Source organism: Triplophysa rosa, linkage group LG6 (assembly GCF_024868665.1).
Source record: "Triplophysa rosa linkage group LG6, Trosa_1v2, whole genome shotgun sequence".
NCBI lineage: Eukaryota > Metazoa > Chordata > Actinopteri > Cypriniformes > Nemacheilidae > Triplophysa > Triplophysa rosa.
The window spans coordinates 19,656,352-19,683,371 of NC_079895.1; the positions used below are offsets into that span (position 1 = coordinate 19,656,352).

A 27,020-nucleotide genomic window follows, 5' to 3' on the forward strand; every position below is an offset into this window, starting at 1 on the left:
CTAATATTTAGGAATAGGTGCGTTCAAAGGATGGTCATCGTCCATACAACATTTGCACAAAAGAGGCCATTTTTTAAATACAAGAATGTCCTTGTTATAAATCTTGTTAGCCAATCTATGACTTTCAGTGATAGAACTGCGATCGGATGTTCCACCCTTTGGCCTCTGACCATCATCTGTCCTGCAAACCCCTCACAATGTGATTTCGGCCCTGCGGTCGTGACTGCTGAGGTATGACCATGCAATGAGGTTACGGTGGAGACAGACGCTGTAATTAAAAGTGCAGCCTGGCCCGGCCATGCTGGTAAACCGGTTCGAGGTCTCATCACAAGCTCATTTTAAAGCTGTTCGTAGCTGCCACTGTGATTTAGATGTGAGCTCGCCTTGGATGGGTAGTTAGTAACACTTGAAGGAGTTTAGTGTCGTAATCGGCTGCTGTCGGGTTGCGCCCTGCAAAAACAGCTAGAGGACGGTTTTTCGAGCATTGGAAATGTGTGTGTGTTTTTTCTGTATGTGTGTGAGTCTTTACCCCATCTGTGACCGCTGATGGAGCATGAAGATATAGCTCTTTTGCTACATTGCTAAACCTGATCAGCACTTATTACACACACACGTGTAACATGCCTATTAAAGCTGCGGTGATAGTTCATACGCCGTAGTGCCACATAGCCCTTTAAAGAGGCACTGTATGAGCGTCTAGCTGAGCCATGATGAAAGATATTGTGTTCTTGATCAAGGACGTTCTGCGAAGCCTTTAGTACTGCACATCAGTTACTGCATCACAGACCGTGCGGCATTTTAGAGACGAGGAAGCTTATCTTGAATGTGCTATCAGACCTTGTTGCCAAACCAGCAGCTTATTTCACTGACGGTAGCAAAATTCCACTTGCAATGCATTTTTATGTATTGATTACATTATGTACATGTATAAATTTTTTCAGACACGGTACAGTTGCATTTAAAGGGAAGAAATAACATTTTTGTCATCATATATTCACCATCATGTTGTCCATAAACTGTAGATGATATGAGTCTTTCTTCTGTGGGAGAAGATATTTGGAGGAATGTCTCAGTAGCTTTGTGTCCATACAATGGAAGTCAAGGGAGGCCAGTGTTGTTTGGTTACCAATGTTCTTGAAAATGTCTTTTGTTTTCTGCACAAGAAAGTCATACATGTTGATGAGTAAAGTTAGGATGAGTAAATGAATAAAAAATCGATTTGTCCCTTTAATCATTCAGTTCACTGTTTCCCAACACACGTGTGCCGTGACAGGTTGTCAGGTGTGGCATGAAAAAATATATTTTTTTGCAAAAATAAAATACATTTACTGCAGTGTTACTACAGTTACTGTAAATATTTCCAATTCATACGTGATTTTTGAATTCCAAGAGTTAAGTAGGCTTTAAAATGCCATTTTAATGTGTCATTTGAAACTCTGCAGGTTTTTGCAGTTTTTTATTTTATTTTAATGTTTATTGTGATAGTAGTGAGTCATGTGATTATTTTACTTGTCTAAACTGTTCCGTGGAAGAAAAAAGGTTGTGAAACACTGGTTTAGTTGACACTTCAGAGTGACTTACATATATGAGGAAAAATGTTCATCATGTAGAGAAGCCAAAATATTGGCAGTGCTAATATCGGATGCCTTGGTATTACCATTAAATATCATCACTGTATCAAAGTACCTCCATAGTGCTTTTAGGTAAGAATATAAAGCTTTTGCTATTGAAAGGTGGTGTTTGAGCTTTGACATTTCTCCTTCATCTGGCTGAGAATAAAATTATACGCAGGGAGCGTTACCTTGGATCCTGTTCTGTAATTTCCATGATTTTAAACGTCTGCTCCTAATGTAATTTCCTTTGAGGTTTTTCCATCTCTAATTTGATGAACGGAGACAATTATCTCAGCAGAATAATAATACCAACTCATTTTAATGCACAAGTGACATTCTTCGATAGTTTCTGATATTTTCTTTGAAATCCACCATGGTTCCACTGCAGCTGTGTGTTTATTGCCCTGCGCGTTACTTGTTACCCCCACCCGTCTGCGTGTGTGGGTCACTGTCGGCCTTAAGGAATTCGTCTGTCTGTCTGTGGGGGAGGGCAGGAAGTGGGAGTTGACTGTCTGACTCTGTCAAGCATTTCCACGTTTGTGATTTGTACACTGATTGTGCAGTGCAGATACGTTTGCCGCAAATGATCCAAACCCCCTTTGGCATTTACAGTGCATTACAGGCAGACTGTGCGCATGTGCGAGTTGCGAAAGGTGTGTGTGTTTGAGAGTGTTAGTCACTGGCTGTATTGCGAGTCTGTCTGCTATGTCAGAGCGGTGTCTACGTTTCATGCTATATCACATGAACACACGTAGATAGGAGTGTGTAGCGTGACACCTCAAAATAAAGCACAGAGGTTTTGCTCCTGAGGTCCTCGGCTGTTTTTCATGCCGCATTTTGTCTTGTTTGTGTATATTGCCATGTGTGTGGTGGGGATCTGGAGTGTGTAGTCCCGCACCAGCAGGGTTTTAGACTAAACAATGTGTCTCTCGTTGGCTCCATGGGCAGGCGGCCGGGAGGGGGAAGAGAGAGAGACATTCCCCAGTGGTGACGCCACAACCCCCCCCCCAACACATTCACACAGCTTGCTCGGTCTGCAGCAGAACTGATTGAATCTGAGACCCCTCCTCTGCCAGACTCGCCCCTCGAACGCAGTTCACACACTAATTGAAAAATCATTTCACTAGAGGAATGTAACAATGGCCCCTTTGCCCTTCTTCAAGCTGCTTGGGGGGACAAAACACCCTATATTCTAAATCATCTAATTTCTGACTCATTTTTCTGTCTAATTGTTCACGTGGCACAGGTTTTTGGGTACCACCTACTCTGTTATTATTTTCTTCATTTACTCCTACAGAAAATTATGAGGAGTTTGTGGGTGTGTTGCATCATTTAGCGTCTTTAAGAGTTGGGCGGTGCACATTTGGGTAGATTCTACACACGTGTACTGGTGTTTACTAGTGCACAGTATCAGAAATTGTGCACTGTGTTGTACATCAGCAAGTATTTTTGCATGTCTGCTCTCTCAATCCCTGCTCGACAAGACACTGCAGTTACTAGACAGTTTTCATTTAATGTCTGCATTGTGCATATTTCGTTTTGTAGTAAAGGGCTATTAGTTAGGTTACATGACTTAATTAATTTAACCCAAACAAAAACATGGCTTTAAGGTAAGTACAGTCTGTTCAGGTTGAAATATTGTGTACCTTCAGTCAACAACAACTAAGTCCAATACAAAAAAATCTGAAAACAGAGATTAAAATGAGATGACATAAGGATTTAAAATTATAGTTCACCCAAAAATAAAAATAATTTACTCACCCTCGTGTAATTTCAAACCTGTATGACTTTCTTCTGCAGAACACAAAAGAACATATTTTGAAGAATATTGGTAACCGAACAACGGAGGTACCCATTCACTTCAATTGTATGGACACAAAACCAATGCAAGTAAATGGGTATAGCCGTTGTTCGGGTACGAATGTTGTACCAACATCTTTCAAAATATCTTCTTTTGTATTCTGCAAGAACAAGAACAGTGTTTCCCCTAGGTTTACGGCTTTGGGGGCTGCGGTCTCTATATTTTTTTGCGGCAGAGGTCCGGACAATACTTTTTTAAATAAATAATAAACCACAGTCTGTATGAAACATAGAAGGTCTGGTAACTGAGAAAATATGTTGTAGGCTCTGGTGCTGAAGCGAAGTCCCAGTGGTCTATTTTAATATTAAAAAAAAACTAGTGACAACAAAATGTAACAACTGAAATAAATATATCATGAGCAGGAGCACTTACAAAGTTACTAACAGTAACTTTGTAGTATGCCATTCATACTAGAACTGATTCTAAATATTCTTTCCAATTAAAACATGATTCACAATGAAATGCTCTTAACATGCTGATTATTTATGCTATTAATATCATAAATGCTATATGTAGATACCAGACGTTATGTTTTATAATCTGTCACAAACCTGTATAGCAAACAGTAAACTGACTTACCGCTAAAAACACTTTATTACTGCTGCATTTTCGTTTACTTAAGAGTTACAGAAAAAGTGTCCATTTATTTACCTGCTCTTGGTGTCTGCAGGTCTTTATATGCGACGTGTCTTTGGTGGGAGAAGCAGTGCTCACGGAACAGAAAGCGTTAAAATGAAGTGTGTTTGGCGCTAAATAAAGATATTAGAGGATATAGCGGCAACATATAATCAACATAAATGTCCCTGAGTGCTCGTGATGTGTACATCTCAGCTGCTCAATTTAAACCACAGAAATGGTCTGATTTTTTTTAATGGTTCATTATGTCTTGCGGTCCGGATGGAACGAAGGATAAACTGGGTGAAAACCTGTCATCCGGTGTTAACTAGACTGTTGCTTGTCAGGGGCAGGGCATGCGTATTTTCACCACCCTGGGAGCGTTTAAAAACACAATTTTTTATCAGCTTGTCAGGTGGTTGACGCGACATATTTTACCACACGCGCTCTCTGTCCGCTGGTGAAAGTGTGCTTACCTGTGTATGTGCGTGCACGTGTCTGTGTGTGTGTGCACGCGCATCGGGTCGGAACTCGATACAGAGAGCAGAGGAGAATTGTAAAGGCGCGACCATGTAGAAACAGAAATGACATGCCGCCATGTAAATAAGACAAATAACAATGCTATTTAGTTTGTTTAGTACGAGAACATGGTATAGACATGTTATATAGGAATGGTAACCTTAAATTACTTCTCTTGTGATCTAACGCAACATAAAAAATTAAATTAACTTGACCTTCAAGGGGGGTGGGAGGTGCCGTTGGAGGGGCGGGGTGCCCCCCTAAGGTAATGGTAGGGGAAACATTGAAGAACAACCTTTCTAACGGACTCTAAAAGTCTTTTCACTAATTAATTCCCTCGAACAAAACTTTTTTCTGAAGCCACGAATGCAATAGAATATTTAATTTTGATTAATCTTATGAATTTCTCTTTAAGTATAGAGAAATAGAGATTCGGAATTGAAAGGTTAGGAATCGGACCGGACCGGAATCGAAAAGAACTGGAATCGGATACTTGAAATTAAAATTTATATTCCTCTTATCAATCCCTGTGTGCATATTTTCAGAAATGCGCTTGTGTTAACTTGTGATAAAGCACAGGAACCAGAAATTTACCATAGTTTCATCGTTGTCTATATATACACAAAAAGATGCTCATAAATCTATATTTTTTGCAAACCAGTCAATAAGCAGGCTATACGGGATGGTATCTAAATTTTTTACTTCAACTGTGGAATCAAAACTGGGAATCGATAAGAATCAAAATCGATAAGCAGAATCTGATTCGGAACTGATAGAATTCAAAGGCACTTGATGCTAAAGAAGGATTTAGTGACCTTGTTATTCTTATCATTGATATTTTATTTTATATAATAGTAAGGATAAATTCCTTCATAAAAATACAGCAAATTACTTCATTTAAATATTTTTTATGAATTAGCTACTAAGGTCTTTATCAAGTTGACACACGAAGAAATGAATGTCAAGGATAGTTTTGTTGTATTAAACATTTACAATTACTCTTATTTCGAAAACGTAGAAATCCCACAGAAAAAATGAAACAATGTCAATTTTAAACTTTAAGTAACAGCAAGTCAAATTTGTCAGTTCTAATATCGCAAGGAGTACCGGCACACACTTTTTCCTCTTTTTGCAACGACACACACACACATTAAATGCAGTCTTGCTCCTCTGGCTGTCTGCCACCTTCTCTCCATCACTGTCTTCTTTACCTGTTTTTGAGCACAGCTGTGCTGCTTTCAGAAATATGGAGATGTGTACACTGTCTTATGATGAAATAACAAATGCACTTTAGATTTTTACATTGAGGAATGGTCAATGAACACTGGAACATTGCTTTTAAATCAGCTGTTACGTACAAAACTGCATTATCCCTTTAAAGGAACAGTTCACCCAAAAAGGAAATTCTGTCATCATTTACTCACCCTCAAATTGTACCAAATCTGTAAAATTTCTTTGTTGTTAGTGGTGGCCAAGAACTGCTTGGTTACTAGCATTCTTACAAATATCTTTCTCTGTCTTCATCAGAGCAAAGAAAAATTAGTCCCTATTAGGGGTGTCCTCGACTAAGGATTTACATAGTCGAATAAGAATGGTCACGTCTTGCCTATATTCGACTGATAGTCGCGCGCGGGCTTGCATGTGGGGACGACACCAGGTGGTTAACAAGGTGCAACGTGCAGCGCAACATTGATGCACCAAAAAACAATCAAACATTAATGTACAGAATTGGTTTAAAACAGAATATACCTTCATAATATATAAAAATAAAAAACGAAATAAGCCAGATTCAAGTCACAATGTGCAAAATAAATGTGTTTAGGCAAAATGTCTGAAATGCAGGGGAACATATATTCAAAACACAAGAACATTTTCCTTAACCATCACGTAACAATGCTGTGCCACTTACTAGACCAGATCTCGCCTCAAAACTATTTTCAAAACTACTCGATAATAATGAATTATTTTTTACAAACGGGAATACAAGCACGTTCGTTACCAATGAACTACCAACAAAGTTACTTTATTTACCGGTTGTAAAGGAGGAATGCAATAAAGCATCTTACCATTTAAACGGTCAAAAAGACCATTTCACCTTTTTTCCTGCGCGCACTTTCTCTGTCCTCCTGTATGCTTGCTTTCAGTGCAGAGAATGACAATTTCCGAAAGTCTGCCCCACGCTTGCTATATGCAGTGATTTTTTTTGTATCTTGCAGTGCAAAGTTCAGTCTAAGTAACGTTTATTTCCAGACAAAGTGTTCATTCAAATTTATTTGCCCAAACTTTAAGTAGATGACAAATGTTTGGAAATGGTGTACACATTCATTTACGATTAATCTGCGGGTGCGTGCGGAATGTGCTGCTTCTCTATACTGGTCTCACAGCACAGATGCGTTCGAGTGCGGGCCTGCATGGCAAAACCCAGGTTATTCTGCAGGTTTTGCAATGGATCTTGTTGTGAAATGAACAGATAAGTAAAATCAAAACTGGCTATGACGCGCTTGCTTAGTGTCAGAGCGCACGCAGGTTTTGCCGTGGTTGCGGAGAGACATCCATTCATTTGCGCTCCTGTGCACATCTTCTGAACGCGCATTTAGTGCAGCTGTAAACATTTGAATCTGGAAAATGTCAACAAGTAAGTTTCACATCAACGAGACGGAAAAAGTAAAGTTTTTATGGCAATCTGAATAGGAAAGCCAATGTAGGTTTAAACAGTTTGTTTCAAATGGAATTGTTAAGGACTGTAAGGGTTAATACGCCACTGACTGAAGTTATTGCAACAAGAGCTTTTTTATTTAGTATTTAGCTTTCTTATATCATTTAAGTGTTCATTATTTACTGATGTTTATTTAAATGTTTTATATGCTGTACTGTGCCGTTTCACTGATGGATTTGTGCGTTAAACATTGACGGATGTTTCATCCTCATTTATTTCAGATATCATATTTCAATTTCAAATATTTAACAATTTCAAGTATTTAAATAAGGTCTATATTTCTCTGCACTCGTCATGTTGTTGCTACACGCAAATATAATAATATAAATATTATTTATATAAATAATATATATTTCTCAACCACCGCACCACCGCGGTCGATTTGTCTATTACCACCGCGGTGGTAAAAAACTGCCACCGTCACAGCCCTACTTGGGGACCATTTACATTTTGCGTGTTTTGCGATATTTCAGAGGCAAAACAAAATTTCCCCATGTTTTACTCACCCTCAATATGACTGAATATGACTTTCTTCTTCAAGAATAATGCAGTCGGAGTTATAATACCTCGTCCACGTATCATTTTTCTTCCAAGCGGTAGAATGGGAGTGAATGGGGGGCAATTTTTTGAAGCTCCAAAAAGTGCATACATCGATCAAAGAACTGCTCAACACGGCTCTGTGGTCTTAACGAAGGTCTTGTGGAGCAAATCGATGTGTTTGTTTAAGAGAAATATCCATATTGACAGCGCTATTAACATTAATGTCTTACTTCCGTTATTCCTCGGCTTCGCGTGAACCAGAGGCTTGTTTTTCTGGCAAATGACATTGATGAAAGCTCCCGCACAGAGGAGATGGTATCCTATTGGAACAAAACGAAAAATGCCGCATTTGTCACAGGAACATACCTGAGTCACAGGAACATGCCTGAGTCATTTGCCGGAAAAACAAGCCTAGGTTCACGGGCAGCCGAGGGATAACGGAAATTAGACATTAACGTTAATAGCGCTCTCAGTATGGATTTGATATATACATGAATTTTAAACCTCTCCTGACATTTTTGTCACAGTTGACATTTGAAAATACACCAGCGTTGGGCTGACAGTCTTTACCCTACAGAGTTGAACTGCGTTGTATTAGGAAAGCTTGCTGGAGTCTCTTGTAGCCGCTCGGGCAAAGGGAGGGGGATCCATTCTCTTGCCAACAGCGCCTACATGTCTGGGTGGTGAGTGGCAAGCACAAACCAGAGCTCTCTGGAAGGGAGGTGTATTTGTAGAGGGGTATTTCAAAATCCTGGCACGGCCTTCTCTGTGGTCAGAGGCTCAATTCCGAAGCCTTTTGAGCTGTTCTCCGTGACAGTCACATGGCAAACCTGACTGAGCAAAGCTAGTGGAAAAATTGAAGAGGAGACAAACCTGGCTGCACATAAAAGTCCCCCGATCTTGTTTGGGTGTTGACATAGAAGTCAGCTTGAAAGGCTTCAATTGAAATGTGTGCTGCATGTTAATTTGGAATGTGAATTGTGTTTTTGTACTTAAATTTTTTTGTAATAAGACAGCTGTTTGTGTTTTTCTGGTAAATTAAACTTGTTGCAGATCTCTATGTGGTTTCAGAGCTTTTTGACACATCAACAATAGCTAACCTTTGACCTCCAGCCGAAGCCATCAACAGTTTAAGAGCGTATATTCACATACCTGACCGCCTCTTCATCGAGATGCTTACCTGGGAAACTAAAGTTAGGTTAGTTAACAATTGTGGCCTTTCATGTCATTGTGTCTTGACACAATTTTCTCACACAATATGATATTGTTTTACACGGCCTTGCCCCGGTTTGTCCTGTTTCCAGTCATGTAGGTGTCCTCTGCATCCATCTCCACAACCAGCCGAGTGGCTTCTTTGGAATGTGCCAATACTCATGTATTGAGGTTCTTCACCTTCTTCATTAACTTGAGGGTGTGCAGGAGTGTCTTTAATTATTGTCTCTCTCTGTGTCATTGTGCAGGAGATAGCCAGTCGCTTAGTGACAATCTTCAGCCTTGTATCTGCTAGCCATTGTGTTTTTTTAACCATGTAGAGTCTTCTCACAGCAGGTTCCTATAGTGACAACAAAAACCTGCACGTTCAGTGAGTTTTAATTCCCTCGACCGTATATTTGCAAACCTCCTGATCCTTTGCGGGGATAATCTTGGACATACCTTCTCATTGGTGCTGGGTAAACAAATCTGGAGATTGCTAATCTGGGTCTTGTAATGGGGTGTGATGGATTGAGACGGAGACACCATCTGGCCGAGCAGTTCTCTGATCTGTGTGGTTTAATTCTAGACTTTGTCTAGAATAGGGGGTAGAGTTTAGGCCTGTTCACAACAAGGATGATAACGTTTATTATAAAAATAAAGTTTTAAAATGTTTTCTCAATGTGGAAGAGTAGCGGAGTCCACATCATAACTCTACAGTATAACAATAATGTTTATTATAAATTTAAAAAGATTCTCATTTACAGGGATATATCCCCCCAAAATAAAACTTCTGTCATTGTTAATTTACTTTATTGTTATGGAAGAGTTGGTAAAGACTTTGTGTGTGCTGGTGATTCTGTATACACGGCTGTATTGACAGCTTCAGTGGTCAAACACATGATCCTGAACTTCACCCAAAAATGAAAATTGTGTGATCATTTACTCACCTTCAATTTGTTCCAAATCTGTATACATTTCTTTGTTCTGATGAACACAGAGAAAGATATTTGGAAGAATGCTTATAACCGAACAGATTTTGCCTCCCATTGACTCCCATAGTAGGAAAAATTACTTGTTCTGTTGAACACAAAAGAAGACATTTTGAAGAATGTAGGACAGCAAACAGTTCTGGGGTACTTTTGACTGCCATTGTATTTTTTCCTACTATGGTAATCAATGGTGGGCAAAATCTGTCTGGTTACAAGCATTATTCCAAATATCTTTCTCTGTGTTCATCAGAACAAAGGAATTTATGCAGATTTGGAACAACTGAAGGGTGAGTAAATGATGACAGAATTTTTTGGGTGAAGTATCCCTTTAAGACCTCACGTCTCATCCCTCCCCCACTACAGACCACCTTTACCAGTCGCCGTCCCATCTTAAAGAGCAGGTTTCAAGATTTTTGTAAGTGTCCTAATGTTGTATTAGAGTCCCCAACAACATTTTCAAATGCATTAAAGGTAAAAAAACAGTGCTATTTTCTTAAAATAAGCATTTAGTATCTATCCATTTCTCAAAGATCCCTAAACGATTCCTCCGAAGCTGTTCAAATGTTCCGCTTCTCTAAGCTCCTCCCTACAAGTCCAGTGTGCTCCGATTGGCCAACTGGCCCAATCAGTTGTGATTGGTCTTTCTTCATACACTAAACGTGATTTCATACACTGATTGTGTCAGAAACGAAACGCCCATTACCACAGTTCTTATCTCAGGTAGGTTTTTGTAAACAAAGACGCTGTGTGTAAAAATGGCATCAGTATTACCATATCACAAGTTTTTATCTTCATAAACTTATCTTCATAAACCATTCAGACTATTGTTTTCTGTTGATCTTTTTTCGTCATAGTTGTGGGAGAACAACAACGGCTCTATCCAAAAGTTGATCATTACTTTGATTATACAGAGAGGAGTAACTGAGCAAGTTAGCGAGAGCTTCCAAACATAATGCACACACCTTTACATAATAAAATGATATAGTGCTGTAGTCCGTTTTTAAAATAATGACAAGCAAACCGTTTTGTTTGAAGGGGATCGTGACCACAGCTAAACTTGGCACACTTGACAAAACCATAATGTGAGACACGTTAGCAAAGTGCTACCGTGACTAAACGATAAAGGGATACAGTTTGTACAATACTACGACATGTAGAACGACAACAGTCTACAATAACCGCCACATTATTAGGTAAGAGTTGGATTATTAAAACTGTAACACTGTTAACTTGTACGTTGTTTACCTGGAAACCTACAGCTGTACTAAATATACAACACGGACTAGCACAATTACTTTAACGTATATTGTAAGCACTCAATTTAACATGTACACATAACGTATTTATCATACTTACAGCTTGTGGTTCTGAGACGCTTGTTAGTCCAAATAAAGTTGGTATTGACTTATCTTTAAGGGTCTAGAGCAGGGGTCTCAAACTCAATTTACCTGGGGGCCGCTGGAGGTAGAGTCTGGGTCAGGCTGGGCCGCATTAAGTGCTGCTTCATTCTCTTTGCTTGCTTTCTTGAATAAATCTTGTTGCCTCAATAGACATTTTTTAAGATTGGCGACCCGGTTCTTTCTCTCATCTCCCTGGTATTTTGTATACAGCATGTCTAGTTGAGTAATGACGTCTGACGTTGTATTCCTTATACACCGCAACTTTCTCTGTGCATATGAGACACGTAGGGGTGCCCCTGTGCTCGACAAAAAAATATTCCGTCTCCCACTTTTCCTGAAATTGCCTGTGCTCGTCGACCAACCTTTCTCTTCACAGCACGTTTTGAGAGAGACATGACTGGAACTGGGTGATACTATATATTTTCCGTCCACTTGGTGTCACTCCGGAACACATTTCAACCAAGTGACTAACGTTGATACTTCAGTCATACAGAAAGTGAAAGTAAAAAAAAAACTGACGGAGTTTTCTAACGCTGCATTAACAGCGCATATGCTAAAAAAGGTGATATAAGGGATAGAAAAAGTAAGTGATAAAAAAATAAAAATTAAAGCGTGGCAAGAGCGTTTGAGAACAACGTGCGGGCCGCACTAACACTAAACTTTGATGTCAAGTAGGGGGCCACAAAATATCATCCCGCGGGCCTCAATTGGCCCCCGGGCCGCGAGTTTGAGACCCCTGGTCTAGAGGCTGGCAAATCCCGCGTTGAACTCACCAAAATTTGAGAAGCAGTTGTCGGTAAAATGACGAGCACATTACACAAGGTTGGAATTGTACTGCAGTGGTATCGTGGGAAAAAAAATGTAACCACTGATCTTTCACATCGTCATCCTTTGGCAGCGAAAACAAAGTACATTTGCGTTCACAGCACAAAACACAGCGTCCTCTCGACATGTTGTTTACGCAACACTACCTGAAGTGCTAGTGGGCAGGTCAGAGTGTTCCTGTTTCGCGGGAAGGCGGGGATTGTGCTGATGCATTACACTGTGACGTATCGATGTTACACTCAAAAGATTCGAAAGCCTAACGATTTGTTTGGGCGGTTCGGAGTCGACTCCTTACTTTGGAAGCCAATATCTTAATTTATCATGGACTTTTGGAAATAACAACTTTGCAGATCGTCAAAATTGAAGGAAAGCTACGTTACACACTGAAATGCTGGTAATTTTATGAGATTCATGAAACCTGCTCTTTAACATTCTAGTTACCAAGCCGTCTGCTTCTCGTCTCATCCAGCTGCCCATGTGTCTTGGAAAAGTGCTTTGTGTTTTTTTATCAATCACAATTGGGTCTAGTTTTATGGTTACACATTTTATGGAGAAATACATTTCAATTTGTTCGCTATTTTATTAGCTTTCAGTTGTACAGCGTGTTTTTGTTCCCGCAATGAAAATGCGCTTCTGCGTTCTGTGCCGCCTTTGATGCGTACAGACATTTTCCATGCAAAATCACAAGCAACGTTTATGCATTGTATAAAATGCAACCTAGACACCAGGTTCAGTTTGTGATGGTGTTGTGGCATTACAGCACAACATAAACAGATAAAATATGATACAAAGTCTATTTACACACGCTGGAGAATCGCTGACCTGGTAATAAAACACAGAAATAGAGAACTGGGACTTATAACTGTTGAAGCGAGCGCGTATTAAAACTCGTGATTCATACACACTTTCTTTGTATGATTCTTTGTTTTTCTTTCTCTGTTTTCACCCTCTTCTTCAGCTCCATTGATTAGCTCGGACATTATTTGTCTTGAAATTCGTTGTTAAAAGCAATGATTTGTGCTTTCACAGATGAAGTTGCACCGCTATTCACAATTTCATTCTTTTTCAAGTCTTTTTTCGAACATTGTAGAAAGTTTTACTAGCAATTTCGTTTCAATAATGACGTTATGGTGTAAACGTAACGCACAGTACATTGTCACATGTATCCAAGTTGTTGCATCATTAAATTCATCCCCTTTACAGGGGGAAAGTGCTTCTGGACCAGTGTTGTTTACGTCTTTACAGACCATTATACAGTATGACACACTTTATGTATGTTTTCCCTTCTTAGGGATTTATGTTTGCTGTGCTGGCGCCAGTCAGCACCTCGTTGTTCTTTTGTGTGTGTGTCTTTGTTTGTTTAGTGTGTTGTAGCAGTGGCATATGTCAAGCTTGTAACATCACAGATGTTGACCGTGTCTGTTAATGTATACATGAGGTATATAAAGTACTTCAGTTAACTGTAAGTTACAGTAAATTAATGTACAATAGTCCACCAGGCCAGCCAATGTTGTTCGCTCTCTTTTTCTCCCTCTTCCCTTTTTCTTTTTGTCCTTTTCATGTCCCAAATGGTGTCGGCAATGCTGAGGGGAGTCTCCAAATACTCATTAGTGCATTACTGAAGTCTGGACGCCTGCCAGCCACTCAGATGTGAGTCTGTGCAGTATTCATTGCGACTTTACGGAGAGGGAGGAGTGAATGAGGGAGCGAGAAGGTAGAGAGGGAAAGGAGGAGGTGGGGAATTAGCGCAAAGGAGAACAGAGAGGAAAATAACTTTTTTCTTGTTTTATTGTTGTCTGTAGGCTGCTCGGGCTCTAATCCTCTTTTGAGACGAGTTGGCGTATGAGGCCGTTGCACTTTAAGAGACACAAGCTTATTTTCGTTGTAGGCTTTTACCTTTTGACATTTTCTACTTCCTCTTCTCTTGGGGCTTGAAATATGAATCAGCGAGATTAAGCCCGTGTCTTCCTCATTGAAAGGCATACAGACGCTGGGTGTATAAGTGTGCATTTATGTGGATGCTGGGGGCGCGGTTTGGAAAAAGAGCCCAGTGTGTTTGTGGTTCAGGACTGGCATATAATCAGATTCCAGGTCGTCAATCAGGAGGTGCAGGCGCTCATATTTCACACCGTAAAAGCAGAGGGTGGGCTTGTGCTCCCGGCGGCCACTTAAATCCCACTCTTTATGAAATCACTCGCCTCCTGATCTTTGTATATTGTTTGTTGGAAACTATGTTTGTGTTTCATCCAAACGCCTTGATCTGGCTTCCTCTGTTTATTGGAATCCCACATTTTGCAAGGTGATGTTAGCTTAATGACACTAAGGCCGCTTTCACATCTAGTTCGATTGCCTGGACCGAACCCTAGTTCGATTTCTCCCCCTTCCCCCGCTGGTCTGTGTTCACATTGTAATTTTTGCATACGAACCGCGGTGCGCTTGCGTCATCAAGCGGCGGCCACGTACTCATGTTGCTGGGTTACCGCTATGAAGGTGACAAGGCACCAAAATGGATGTAGCTGCTCGCATCACTTTTGTTGTTCTTTTTTTGAACCTTTGGATTTGCTTGCAAAGAAAAGGTACAGAAACACATTTGCATTTGTCTGCCGCAAAAGTATTACGATTGTTCTGAAGAGAGCGGGCTTTCCGCCGGAGATTTTTTTGGCAGAGGCAAGCAGAAATATTCGCTCTGCTTACAGTGCGTCTCGCCGGTCGTCAAGGTAAGTGAGCATATATACACACACACAAGCACACGCACGAAAAGCACGCGTTTTACATCATCAATAGCGGTTCACTTCCGCGATTTGGTATGATTGGGTTCATATCAGCAGCGAAGCGTACTGGAGTTCACATGAACTGCACCCCAGACCTCCCTTTTTAAGCGGACTCGGGTACAGTTCGCGGGTGCGCACCCGGGTTCAGAAGACAGCGTTCACATCACCCTAACGAACCGAACTATGACGTTAATCGAACCCGGGTGCGCACCAAAAGTGCTAATGTGAAACCGCCCTAAGAGGAAAGTAGTCATGTCTATACTAGAAATGTGCAAAACTACATATTTTTTTATCAATTTGGTTGGTTGGTTGGTTGGTTGTTTGTTTGAATGATTAATTGAAGTTGACTTTGCTGAGGCTCTGCAGGTTTACCTAAATACAAAATGAAATGATTGAGTAAAATATTGTTTAAAAATTTATATTAGACACAAACAGCACTTTCTGTTTAGTCGAAATAATTTATGCTGTTTATTGTCTGACTGCCGAGTTTCTAACAGGCCTAGTTCTCGGTAGCCTTGTTTTTCTTTATTCCCATTTTATAAATCCTTGTAGTTGTTAAAGGAGATACTGTATGTGGTCGACCAAAAATTATCAAAAATGTATTTTTGTATATTTTAGCATACTGACAGTCTCACTGTTAAAGCCACTGTAGATGGTAAAATGCATGTGACCGCAACAATAAAACCCTCAAAGGGCGACAAGTCGCACTGGTGCGACTCACTTTCTCAGTTGGTCGCCACCAATTTATAATTTGGTCGCACCAGTTTTTATAGTAATCATAATGACCTTGACCATACCATAATGAACTTCTTTCAAGTTACTGTATATATTTGGCGATGAAATAACCTGTCACTCTTCACAATCCTCCTTTGTTGCCCTTCTTGCAAAAAGATGTAATTTTGCCACTGGCCTTCATTTGCCAGACCGATAAAAGAAAACCGTTTTTACCGTCTTACTCAGATTATGCTTAATAAAATGATATTAAGTAAGGTCATGTAAATGGCGAAAGAAAAACCCGCTCGGCAGAGGTAGTTTTTTGCTCATTACTCCGATTTCGTGCTGCATGTAAACGCCTTTACCAGTTTTCTCTCAGTTTTGTTTATGTGTGCATGTCTGACAGCGCAAAAGTAAAAGTCCCAAACGGAAGTAACAGTAAAATGTATAAAAGTCCGCTCTCGAATCATGCAGTTGATGTGGAAAATGAAAAACTATTGTTGCATTTGCAGGTACTGCTGACACGAGAAGAGATATAAAAATACAGATTCTGACCGATTTCCCGTGGCATTTTTAATGACTAGACGGACTATCGATGGTGACGTCACTGTACGCGAGAAACCTGGCAAGTCTCAAATTTCCATGCAAACGTGGCTTTCTGCGTAGCTGGTTTATTGATATGCATGTAAACACGTGAAAGCAGGTTTCTTTTATAAGATAATTTTTGATAGATATCCATTTATTTTGTGCATGTAATCGCACTCAGTGTTCCGTTACAGCGTTTTAAAAGCATATGGAGAAGAGTCTGTCCCGCGATGCTTTTCTGCCTTTCGGTCTGCGCAACACCAAATGAAGTCAAACGCACACATAAGTTTGGAGACAGAGGGAGTGCACGAGCTCTCTGCTCGCTCTTTCCTGCACTTATCACAAGCACGCCATTCACCGCTCATAAATCACATTAAATGTTCAAATAAATCTTTGGCGGGGCAACTCACACCAACGCGACCCTGTGAAATTTTACCTCGCACGTTATTAAAAACGATCAATAAATATGGATATATTTAAGCATTTTTAACTTAAATTCAACAGAATTCCAAAACATTACATACAACCCAGTGTTTTCCCCAGGAATTTGACAGACTTGTGGCACTCATGACTAATTAGCATATTTGTGACATCATTGCGCCATGTTAGTGTTAGCACTTGCCACCAGCAGTCACTTTTAACTGCTGCTAAAATCCTGATTTATAAACGGAACATCATCGGACAAAATCACAATACAGTACATCTGCATTATAAAGCGACTACATGCTGTTTGCCCTTTCTCGACAATGTGTTGCTGTATTACGAATGCTTCTTTGATTTTAATTATAAGTGACAGTTGACACGCGGGAACGAGAGTCCGAGGGCTCACGCACACATGGAGCTCATCGGAAGAGAGTGCATCCGAACACGGAAGAGGAGGACGCGCACGTGGCCAGGCGCCACTCAACTCAACTCAACTCAACTTTATTTATATAGCGCTTTTACAATTTTCATTGTTACAAAGCAGCTGCACATGAGACACATTGACTACAAGCAAAACAATCAAAGTTGTACCTGCAAAAACAAGAAAAGGTTGAAACACAGAAGACAGACACACCCACACACAAAACACTCCACACACACAACACGCACACGCACCAACACACACAGACACAGAGACACACACACACACGGATGCGCACGCACACACACACAACACACACACACACACGTACGTACACAGACAAGTACGCACACACACACACGCTCAGTGAGAGCACACATTTAGGATAAAGGAGAGAGAAGCACAGGTCAAATATAACAGATAATAAATTCCTATATGCAATATTAATTAAGTAAAACTTTAAAATTCTAAAGCAGCCCCCCCGGTCAGGCAGATAGTGCAAAAACAGTATGCAAACGGTGGCGAGGAACCCAAAACTCTAATCGAGAAAAAAAACCTCAGGAGAACCCAGGCCCAACCAGGGGATTCCAGTTCCCCTCTGGCAAAAGCTGCTGCCTCTGCACAAGCTCCAGAGAACTTGCACAACAAGGCTAAATAAAATAAATAAACTTAATAATAAAATAAATTATAGTTTAAGATTATCATTAATAATCTAATAGCATTTGAAGTTTTGTGGTGAAGACATGTCAAGAGACCGCGTCCTTCTTTATCCAGCTCTATCATCTCAGCTCTTGTCAGGTCCCCACTTCCCATTCTCCGCTCTACCATCAGGTCAGGCCATGAACTGCATCCTGCTCGCTGTGGTAACCTTGGAACAATGAGACAAGACTGGCTGAGAGTAGAGTACTGTTCTGTACTCTTTGATGCAACAAGTACATCAGTTGTGTTTTTGGTTCCGGTTGATCTAACTAATGCAGCCTAAACCCTCTGAAGATTTATATTATGGAAGAGTAGTGTATGCAAGATTAAAAAGATGCGTCTTTAGTCTAGATTTAAACTGACAGAGTGTGTCTGCCTCCCGGACAGTGCAGGGAAGACTATTCCAAAGTTTAGGCGCTAGATAGGAAAAGGATCTACCACCTGCACTTGATTTTGAAATTCTAGGTATTACCAACTGACAGGACGCCTGAGAGCGTAATGCACGTGAAGGACTGTAATACAAAAGGAGTTCATTCAAGTACTGAGGAGCTAAACCATGTAGGGCTTTATAGGTAATAAGCAAGATTTTAAAGTTAACGCGATGCTTTATAGGTAACCAGTGCAAGGTTGACAGAACCGGGCTAATATGTTCATACTTTTTTGTACGTGTAAGAACTCGAGCTGCCGCGTTTTGGACCAATTGGAGTTTTTGTAATAAGCCTGCAGGGCAACCACCTAACAGTGCATTACAGTAATCTAGTCTTGATGTCATGAATGCATGAATTAACTTCTCTGCATCTGAGATTGACAGCATATGACGTAGTTTAGATATATTCTTAAAATGGAAAAACGCAATTTTACAGGTGTTGGCGACGTGGCTCTCAAATGACAGATTACTATCGAATAGAACGCCAAGATTCTTTGCTGACGACGAGGGTTTTATGGAACATCCGTCAATAGTTAAACAGTATTCTTGGTTGTTACTTATAGCAGTTTTCGGTCCAATAAGTAACACTTCCGTTTTGTCCGAGTTCAGTAATAAAAAGTTGTTACTCATCCAGTTTTTTATATCGACTATGCATTCCATTATTCGATGGAACTGCTGTGTTTCATGAGGCTTCGAGGAAATATAAAGTTGAGTATCATCAGCATAACAGTGAAAGCTAACTCCGTGTCGCTTTATTATATCTCCTAGAGGTAGCATGTATAATGCGAAGAGCAGAGGCCCTAAGACTGAGCCCTGTGGTACACCGTACTGGACTTGCGATTTGCGTGACACCTCATTGTTTATTGCTACAAATTGAAAACGGTCGGATAAATAAGATTTAAACCATTTCAAAGCTATTCCCTTAATGCCGACATAATTTTCGAGTCTATGTAGGAGTGTGCTGTGGTCAATGGTATCGAATGCAGCACTAAGGTCTAGCAGCACCAATAACGAGATACAACCTCGGTCAGACGCCAATAGCAGATCATTTGTAACTCTGATCAAAGCAGTCTCTGTACTGTGACATGCTCTAAATCCAGACTGGAATTCTTCATTGATGTCATTCCTTTGGAGGAAGGAGCATAATTGAGTTGAAACTACTTTTTCCAGAACTTTAGATATGAAAGGTAGATTCGATATAGGCCTGTAGTTCCTTAGTTCTCTAGGGTCGAGTTGGGGTTTTTTGACAAGGGGCCTTATAACAGCCACCTTATATGCTTTAGGCACATGTCCTAATGTCAGAGATGAGTTAATAATACCAAGAAGAGGATCTATAATTTCTGGGAGCATCTCTTTCAGTAGATTTGTAGGTATAGGGTCTAGTATGCATGTTGTTGATTTAGATGATCTAATAATTTTAGACAGCTCATCTTGATCTACGGTATAAAATAATTGCATTTTCTCCTTAAGGGCGCTGTAGTTAGTTTGTTCAGCGGGTTTCACTTCTGATTGCATTGTTATAATTTTTTCTCTAATATCTTGGATTTTATATGTGAAGTAGTTCATAAATTCATCACTGCTATGCTGATATACAGGATCAGAAGTCACTGACGATTTATTTTTTGTTAATTTAGCCACCGTGTTAAATAAAAACCTAGGGTTGTGCTGGTTTTCTTCTATTAGTGATGAAAAGTAGGCGGATCTAGAAGTTATTAGGGCTTTCCTGTATTTTCGAATACTATCCTTCCATGCTGTACGAAATACCTCTAATTTAGTTTTCTTAAAGTTGCGCTCCATTTTTCGGGCCGCTTTCTTTAGAGCCTGAGTGTGTTCATTATACCACGGTGTGGGGCTGCCATTTTTAATCTTCTTTAAACGTAGTGGAGCAACTTTGTCTAGCGTTACCGAGAAGGTGGAATTAAAATTTTCAGTGGTAATGTCAAGATCTTCAACGTTATTTCTCATGATTTGAGACAATTCGGGCAGATTATCGAGAAACGCATCTTTGGTAGTTGAAGTTATTGTTCTACCATATTTGTAACAATGAGTTTTATTTGCAGCCGTAGGCCAGTGAAGCAAACATAATACCAGATAATGATCCGAAATGTCTTCACTCTGCTGAAGGATTTTAACGTCGTCCACATTTATACCGTAAGACAGTATTAAATCTAAAGTATGATTACGAAGGTGAGTGGGTCCTGACACATGTTGACTAATGCCCATGGAGTTAAGAGTGTCTTTGAAAGCCATTCCTAAGGCATCTGTAACGTTATCTACGTGGATGTTAAAGTCACCAACGACAAGGAGTCTATCTGCGGCCAGTACTAGTTCTGATAAGAACCCACCAAATTCTTTAATAAAATCTGTGTGGTGCCCTGGAGGCCTATATACAATAGCTAGAATCAATTTAAAAAGTGTTTTATCTTTAGTATTAGGTGTTGAAACATGAAGAACCATGACTTCAAAAGAATTATATTTAGAGTTCGACTTCTGGGAAATGCTAAGAGAGTTATTGTAAAGTGCTGCGACACCTCCCCCTCTGCCTTTTAGACGAGGCTCGTGTTTATAATAATAATCTTGGGGGACAGATTCATTTAAAGCAATATAATCATCTGGTTTTAGCCATGTTTCTGTCAAACAGAGCATGTCTATTTTATGATCTGTTATCATATCGTTAACAAAAAGTGCTTTATTAGAGAGAGATCTAATATTTAGCAATCCGAGTCGTAACAGTTGATTATCTGTATTTTGTTCATGTTTAGTTTGTTTAACGTTTATTAAATTACTTTCAAGAGGTTTACGCATTATTTTATGTTTGCTAATCCGGGGGACAGACACAGTCTCTATTTTGTGATGTTTGGGAGAACGGATTACTACATGTTGTACATTTTGTGTATTCTGCGACGTGAGACGGCAAGCAGACAGTTGGTTAAGCCATACTGTCTGCTCCCTGACCTGGGCCCCAGCGAGTCAAGTTTTAGCATTAGCATTAAGACTTTTTGCCATATTTCTAGACAGGATGGAAGTCCCAGCCCAGGAGGGATGGAGACCATCTCGTTTCAACAGGTCAGGTCTGCCCTCAAAACTCTTCCAGTTATTTATAAAAACTATATCATTCTGCAGGCACCACTCAGACAACCAGCCATTTAGTGATGATAATCTGCTATAAATCTCATCACCACGATAAGCAGTGAGGGGGCCAGAGAATATTACAGTGTCTGACATCATGCTTGCGAGCTCACACACCTCTTTAATGTTATCTTTTGTGATCTCCGATTGACGGAGTCGAACATCATTTGTGCCGACGTGAATGACAATCTTACTGAATTTACGATTAGCCTTAGCCAGCACATTTAAATTTGACTTGATGTCAGGCGCTCTGGCTCCCGGTAAACATTGGACTATGGTGGCTGGTGCCTCTATGTTAACGTTCCGAACAATAGAATCACCGATAACTAGGGCACTTTCAGCAGGTTTCTCAGTCGGTGCGTCACTGAGCGGGGCAAACCTGTTCGAGACTGTAATCGGAACGGTCGAGTGATGTTTTGTCCTGCGACTACGCCGTCTCACAGTCACGAAGTTTCCCAGCTGCGGGGGATTTTCAACCGGAACCGAGCTGTGTGCGCTAATGTTGCTCGCATCCAAAGTGTTTTCTATCGTCGTTAAACTCTTACTATCCTCAGATAAAGATTGGATGCGAGACTCTAATTCTAAGATCTTCTCTGTCAGCCTAACTATTTCCCTGCATTTATCGCATATAAAGCCCTCGCAGCTGACAGAGAAGGCTAAGCTAAACATATGACATGAGGTGCAAGTAACAATAATAGGAATAGAAGCCATAACTCACCGGATTTGAAGTGCAATTCCAACTTACCAAGGTTGCTCGATGGATCGTAGTATACTCGCTTAAAAAGAGAAACAGTTAGCACACAAGACAAACCAGAGGCAAGATGATATTCCACAGTGTGAACAGAAAGCAAGCTAACACGCTATTGCTATGCTAACGGCGTTAAGTTAACTATCACTTTTGGTTTAGACTCTTCCAAGTAAATAACAGGAACAGGGTTATTGAGATATCAGGATAAGTTAGCAACGACAATAATAATTAACGATAATAAAATACACTAATATTAGAGCGAAGTGGGAAGCGCACTGATACAAACAAGCTGCCGGCAGCGATGCAGGAAACAGGAATCGTTTCCTGCCACTCACACCAAACAATTCATGAAAGAGAGAAGATGCGGAATTGCTGTTTATCCACTAGTTAATCGATCACAGATACAGTCATTATCACGGATGGATAAAAAAATTACAAAATGTGAAGCCAAATGTACTTGGGCGGCAGTTTAATATACCTGGGCGGATTTTCCTGTTCCCTCCAGAGAATATATCTGTAAATCGTGCTATACCAATAGGGTTAATTCAACTTATAAAAAACCACTTGAGTTTCAGTGAACATAACACAAGTCTACCGGTACTGATGTTAAGTGGAATTGAACTAACAGATAGAATGTGTAATAATAAGCATATTCGCCAATGTTTTCAAAGAATGAATAGAGTTGTGCCTAGAGTCAAGTTTTACTGGAGATCCAAAATAGAGGACATAAATTGGAAAAAAGCTTGGCTTCTACCCCACAAATATTGCATATCTAACAAAGCTAAAGAAGTGCACTTCAAAATGATGCATAATATATACCCAGTTAGTAACACTATTGCTAAGTTTATAGATATTGATGATTCCTGTACCTTTTGTAACCTTAATACAGAAACAATTTCACATCTGTTTTTTTATTGTGATATATCTAAAAAGTTTTGGAGTGATATTGAATCTTATTTTTTTGATGCTGCTAACACAGTCTACTTTCTTACCCTTAAAGATGTTATTTGTTACTATGTTAACCCAAAAGATATTGCTCTTGAACACCTGATGAACTTTGTTATTCTATACACAAAATTCTTTATTCACAAACAAAAATTTGCGAAATCAATGCCTAAATTTGCGCCTTTTCTCATGGAACTAAACTCTTTCCTTAAATCGCTGTTTTTGTTGAAGAATGAAAAAAGTAATACCTTACTGAATCATTATGAAAAGTTTTTCCCTGAAACCCCTGTTTGAACTATCCATTTTTTTTTCTTTTTTTTTCTTTAATTATTAGTTTAAATTATTATTATTATATTATTATTATAATTCTTTTTTTTTGTATTTCTTCCTGGATTCAATTATTATTTATGTCAACAATGTGCTGTTTGTTCTGTATACCTTGCAGTTTTGTACATTTAAATTGTTCAATAAAAAAAAAAAAATATATATATATATATACCTGGGCGGACCATCCAAGTTAATGCATTGTAATGGAAACGTTGCAACCTGTTGCAGAATTGAAAAGTGGAGCCTTCTGTATATAAATGTATGTTATGTATTAATTTAAAAATTGCATATGCTATAAAAATGCTGGCTTATTTTCAACCCAACGTTGGATCAAAATGGACAAGTTAACCTATGCTGGGTTGTTTTAACTAAAGATAATATAACTTTAAATATATATTAACAGGATGCGCCACTACCATTACAGTGAATGGGGAGGAATGCAACGCTCAATATGGTAGCACTGCAAAACGAACTGAAAATCTTTTTACACTTTTTATAATAACACAGCGATCTCTAACGTCGTTTCTGGATCTGATTCTGCAAAGCATGCATCTGTCACTCAATCAGACCCCCGCGTCGCTTGCTCTCACATACACACAGGCGCGCACAAACCAGTGATGCGTGATTACAGACTTTTTTCCTTCTGAGAGCTATGGCTACTAGCGTCATTTTGGATAAACCTTAACTTTCAGTGAGTGGAAAAATGTCTCTTTGCGTCTTCTCCGTTCATGACCAAACAGCAGCTTAAAGTTACTTGTAAGTGAATGAATTAATGATTATAAAACAGTGTTTACAAGCACCTGTCATAGTTACTGACTGGACACAGAAATAAACATTTGTCTGTAATTATTATTTTATGTCTGACAACAGAAACATTAAATATGTAAACGACTTCGGCTTTATTGGGTATTCAGTTGTATTAAAATACAGTAAGTTCAGAGTGTAAACGCATGCACGTCGCGATGACATCACAACCATGCTAATTAGCACGTAACATCACCGTGCACCATAGTGATGGGTAAAAATAGATTATGACAGATTTTTTACGAGCCTGTCCATGAAAAAGTCTAGCGCAGCCTCTGGTTAGAAATATATTCCTTCCACCATGTGTTGCAATGCAAACATGCCGGCCGACTTTGGTTTCTAGATTAATTTAACCCATCAGTTGGGTTTGTCCTTTTTTGACCCAACACTGGATTGAAAATAATGCAGCATTTTTTATAGTGTTGGTCTGTCATTAAAAAATAAAACATAACAATAAAACATTGTGCATGTAGGTTAACAAACTTTAACACATAATATATAAACTCCATGCATAATATTATGTTAATCATGGACAGTTAAATACCGTGGATATTCAATAAAATTCAGTTAGCGAACAATGTAGTAATTCACTAAAAGCGGCATAAGTGAAATTTAAGTCAGCTATATATTATTGTCCAAAATAGATATTTAATTTATTAATTCAAAATAGCACAAAATCACAAAATTAACAGCCAAAGACAAAACAAACAAACAAAAAACATTAAAAAAAAACTTTACACAGCTCAACCAATAGGAATTAACAGACATCATATCATTATGTATTGTGATATATCATCTCAATATATTGTTAGACCACTATAAAGTAGTGCTCTTTAAAGCACTAGCGTGTTAAGATACACTAGTTGACTAGTCAATACTAGCCATCCCTAATCTGTATAGATTGTGAAAGTGTCTGAGCTTTCTTGAGTCTGAATCATTCGGGGACTGGCGTCTACGTCCTCCTTTACTGCTCTAATGCATTACATTCCTCACACTGTTATGATGCGTACTTTCTATTTGTGGAAGAAGCCAGAGGCTTATAGTCTCTGCTGTAATGTGCGATAAAAGGCTGCTCCTAGTTACATTACCGCTTGCCAATAAATCACAGCGTCATAATTTTATTTTGCGGTGGAACTTGTCTGCTTTCATTGTAACCTGATGTCATGTTTCATCGTGATTCTGTCTCGTAAACGTGGGAATGCGTTGGCTGTCTGCACGCTGAACCTTTACATCATGACATGAGGGTCCTAAATGACCGCCAGTTCTCTATGCACGCTCAGCAAGTCTCTCAACTTCTAAGGTTTCTTGCTTGATTTGAGTTCTTTAGCACAAAATGCTGCTGTGAGCTCATTTGGCATTTATTGAGGTGCTCAGAGCTTTGGGACGGCTCTGAATCTAGGCCTGTTGCCCCTGCTGGGACCTCTCTTTCTCCCAGCCCCTCAAAGGAAGGCGAAAGGTGATGCTTTGCATGTGAATGTGCACCTCAGCCTCAGTTGTGAAAATAGCGGGCAGAGAGAGTCGCTTTATTCTTGTGGACGTGATTTCTGAGGCTCTGTTCGGGTTTTGGCTTGGCGTCCTTCAGATGTCGGATTGGACTATAAATAGTTGCTGTCCCACAAGAGCTTAGCTGACCTTCTACTTTTCAGCTCCAGCATTGTTTTATTGAGCCCAGCTCGTGGCCTTAAGGCAACGATTTGCTGTCAAGAAGTTACTGCCTTCGTAAAACTTTCATAGCTCATATTTGGACTAGCATTGGAGATGAATAGAGATCAGGTGGTTTGTTACGTGCATTTGGCACAATGTTGTGACATAAAATATTTGGTGATTCTTGCTTGTTTTATACGACATCTGGGGGAACATTGGCTCTCTAGGCAAATCTTTTTTTGAGCAGGTGTGATATTGGTAATGCCAACAACCATTTTGTGATTCACTTCATTCTAGTGAAAAGTTATAGTTGCTGCACAGGTTCAATTTCATGACAAAGAAATCAATTAACTTTCATATGACATTAATTTGAAACACAGTCGTTTAAGTCTAATTCAAGAAACAGCTGCAATAACATTTTTGTTAAAATAATAATCAGTGTTCAAAATGGTCCCCTTACCTAGCTTTACATTTATATTAATGATTTAATGATTTATAATTTGATCTGCTGATATGGATGTCATGAGTAATGTCAGTTTGACGTCATTTGACTTCAACTAAGCATGTGACAGTATGGTATATGTGTCCTATGGTACATGGTTTTCTGTATTATATTACATTTATTAGTCAGATATATTTTACTCAATAGGAAACTTGTCTATAGCAATAAATGTATATAACTTGCTCCATGTAGCTTTATTAAGGATAATTAGCATGATTAAAAAGATGTATACAATCTTCTTATCGTGAGTGTTTGTTTATAAAATAAGCAAGGTTTGTGTTCGAGCATTTGGGGCTTATTGATGGAACGCTGCTATGATTTCAGAGAAATATAAACAATTATGCTAATGTTATCTAGAATTACTCGCGGTATTTTGAATTGCCCAGGATGATAATATTGTGCAAATCAATTAGGGATGCACCGATCCGATTCTTTGGATCAGTGTCGGGCCGATACAAACCTTTTTGCAGGATTGGGTATCGGACTGATGGACCGATCCAAATCTGATCCTGTGCGTTACCCGTGGATGTTACTCTCAAATAGGGTTGGCTAGATACCAAAATTTTGGCTTCGGTTTTTATAGCATTCCGAAATGGTTACAAAATCTAA

General features: G+C 39.4%; 2 protein-coding genes across 3 annotated transcripts in view; one reads left to right on the forward strand and one right to left on the reverse strand.

The window, feature by feature from the left end:
- Positions 1-22,988, reverse strand: part of LOC130555221 (uncharacterized) — a 60,538-nt gene extending 37,550 nt beyond the window's left edge. Inside the window, exon 1 of the mRNA XM_057335249.1 lies at positions 19,576-22,988. Coding sequence (XP_057191232.1) covers positions 19,576-21,117 — 1,542 coding nt within the window. The 5' untranslated portion in view covers positions 21,118-22,988. The remainder of the gene's footprint in view (positions 1-19,575) is intronic.
- bmpr2b (bone morphogenetic protein receptor, type II b (serine/threonine kinase)) overlaps positions 1-27,020 on the forward strand; it is a 120,650-nt gene that overhangs the window by 1,407 nt on the left and 92,223 nt on the right. The gene's annotated exons all lie outside the window — the stretch shown is intronic.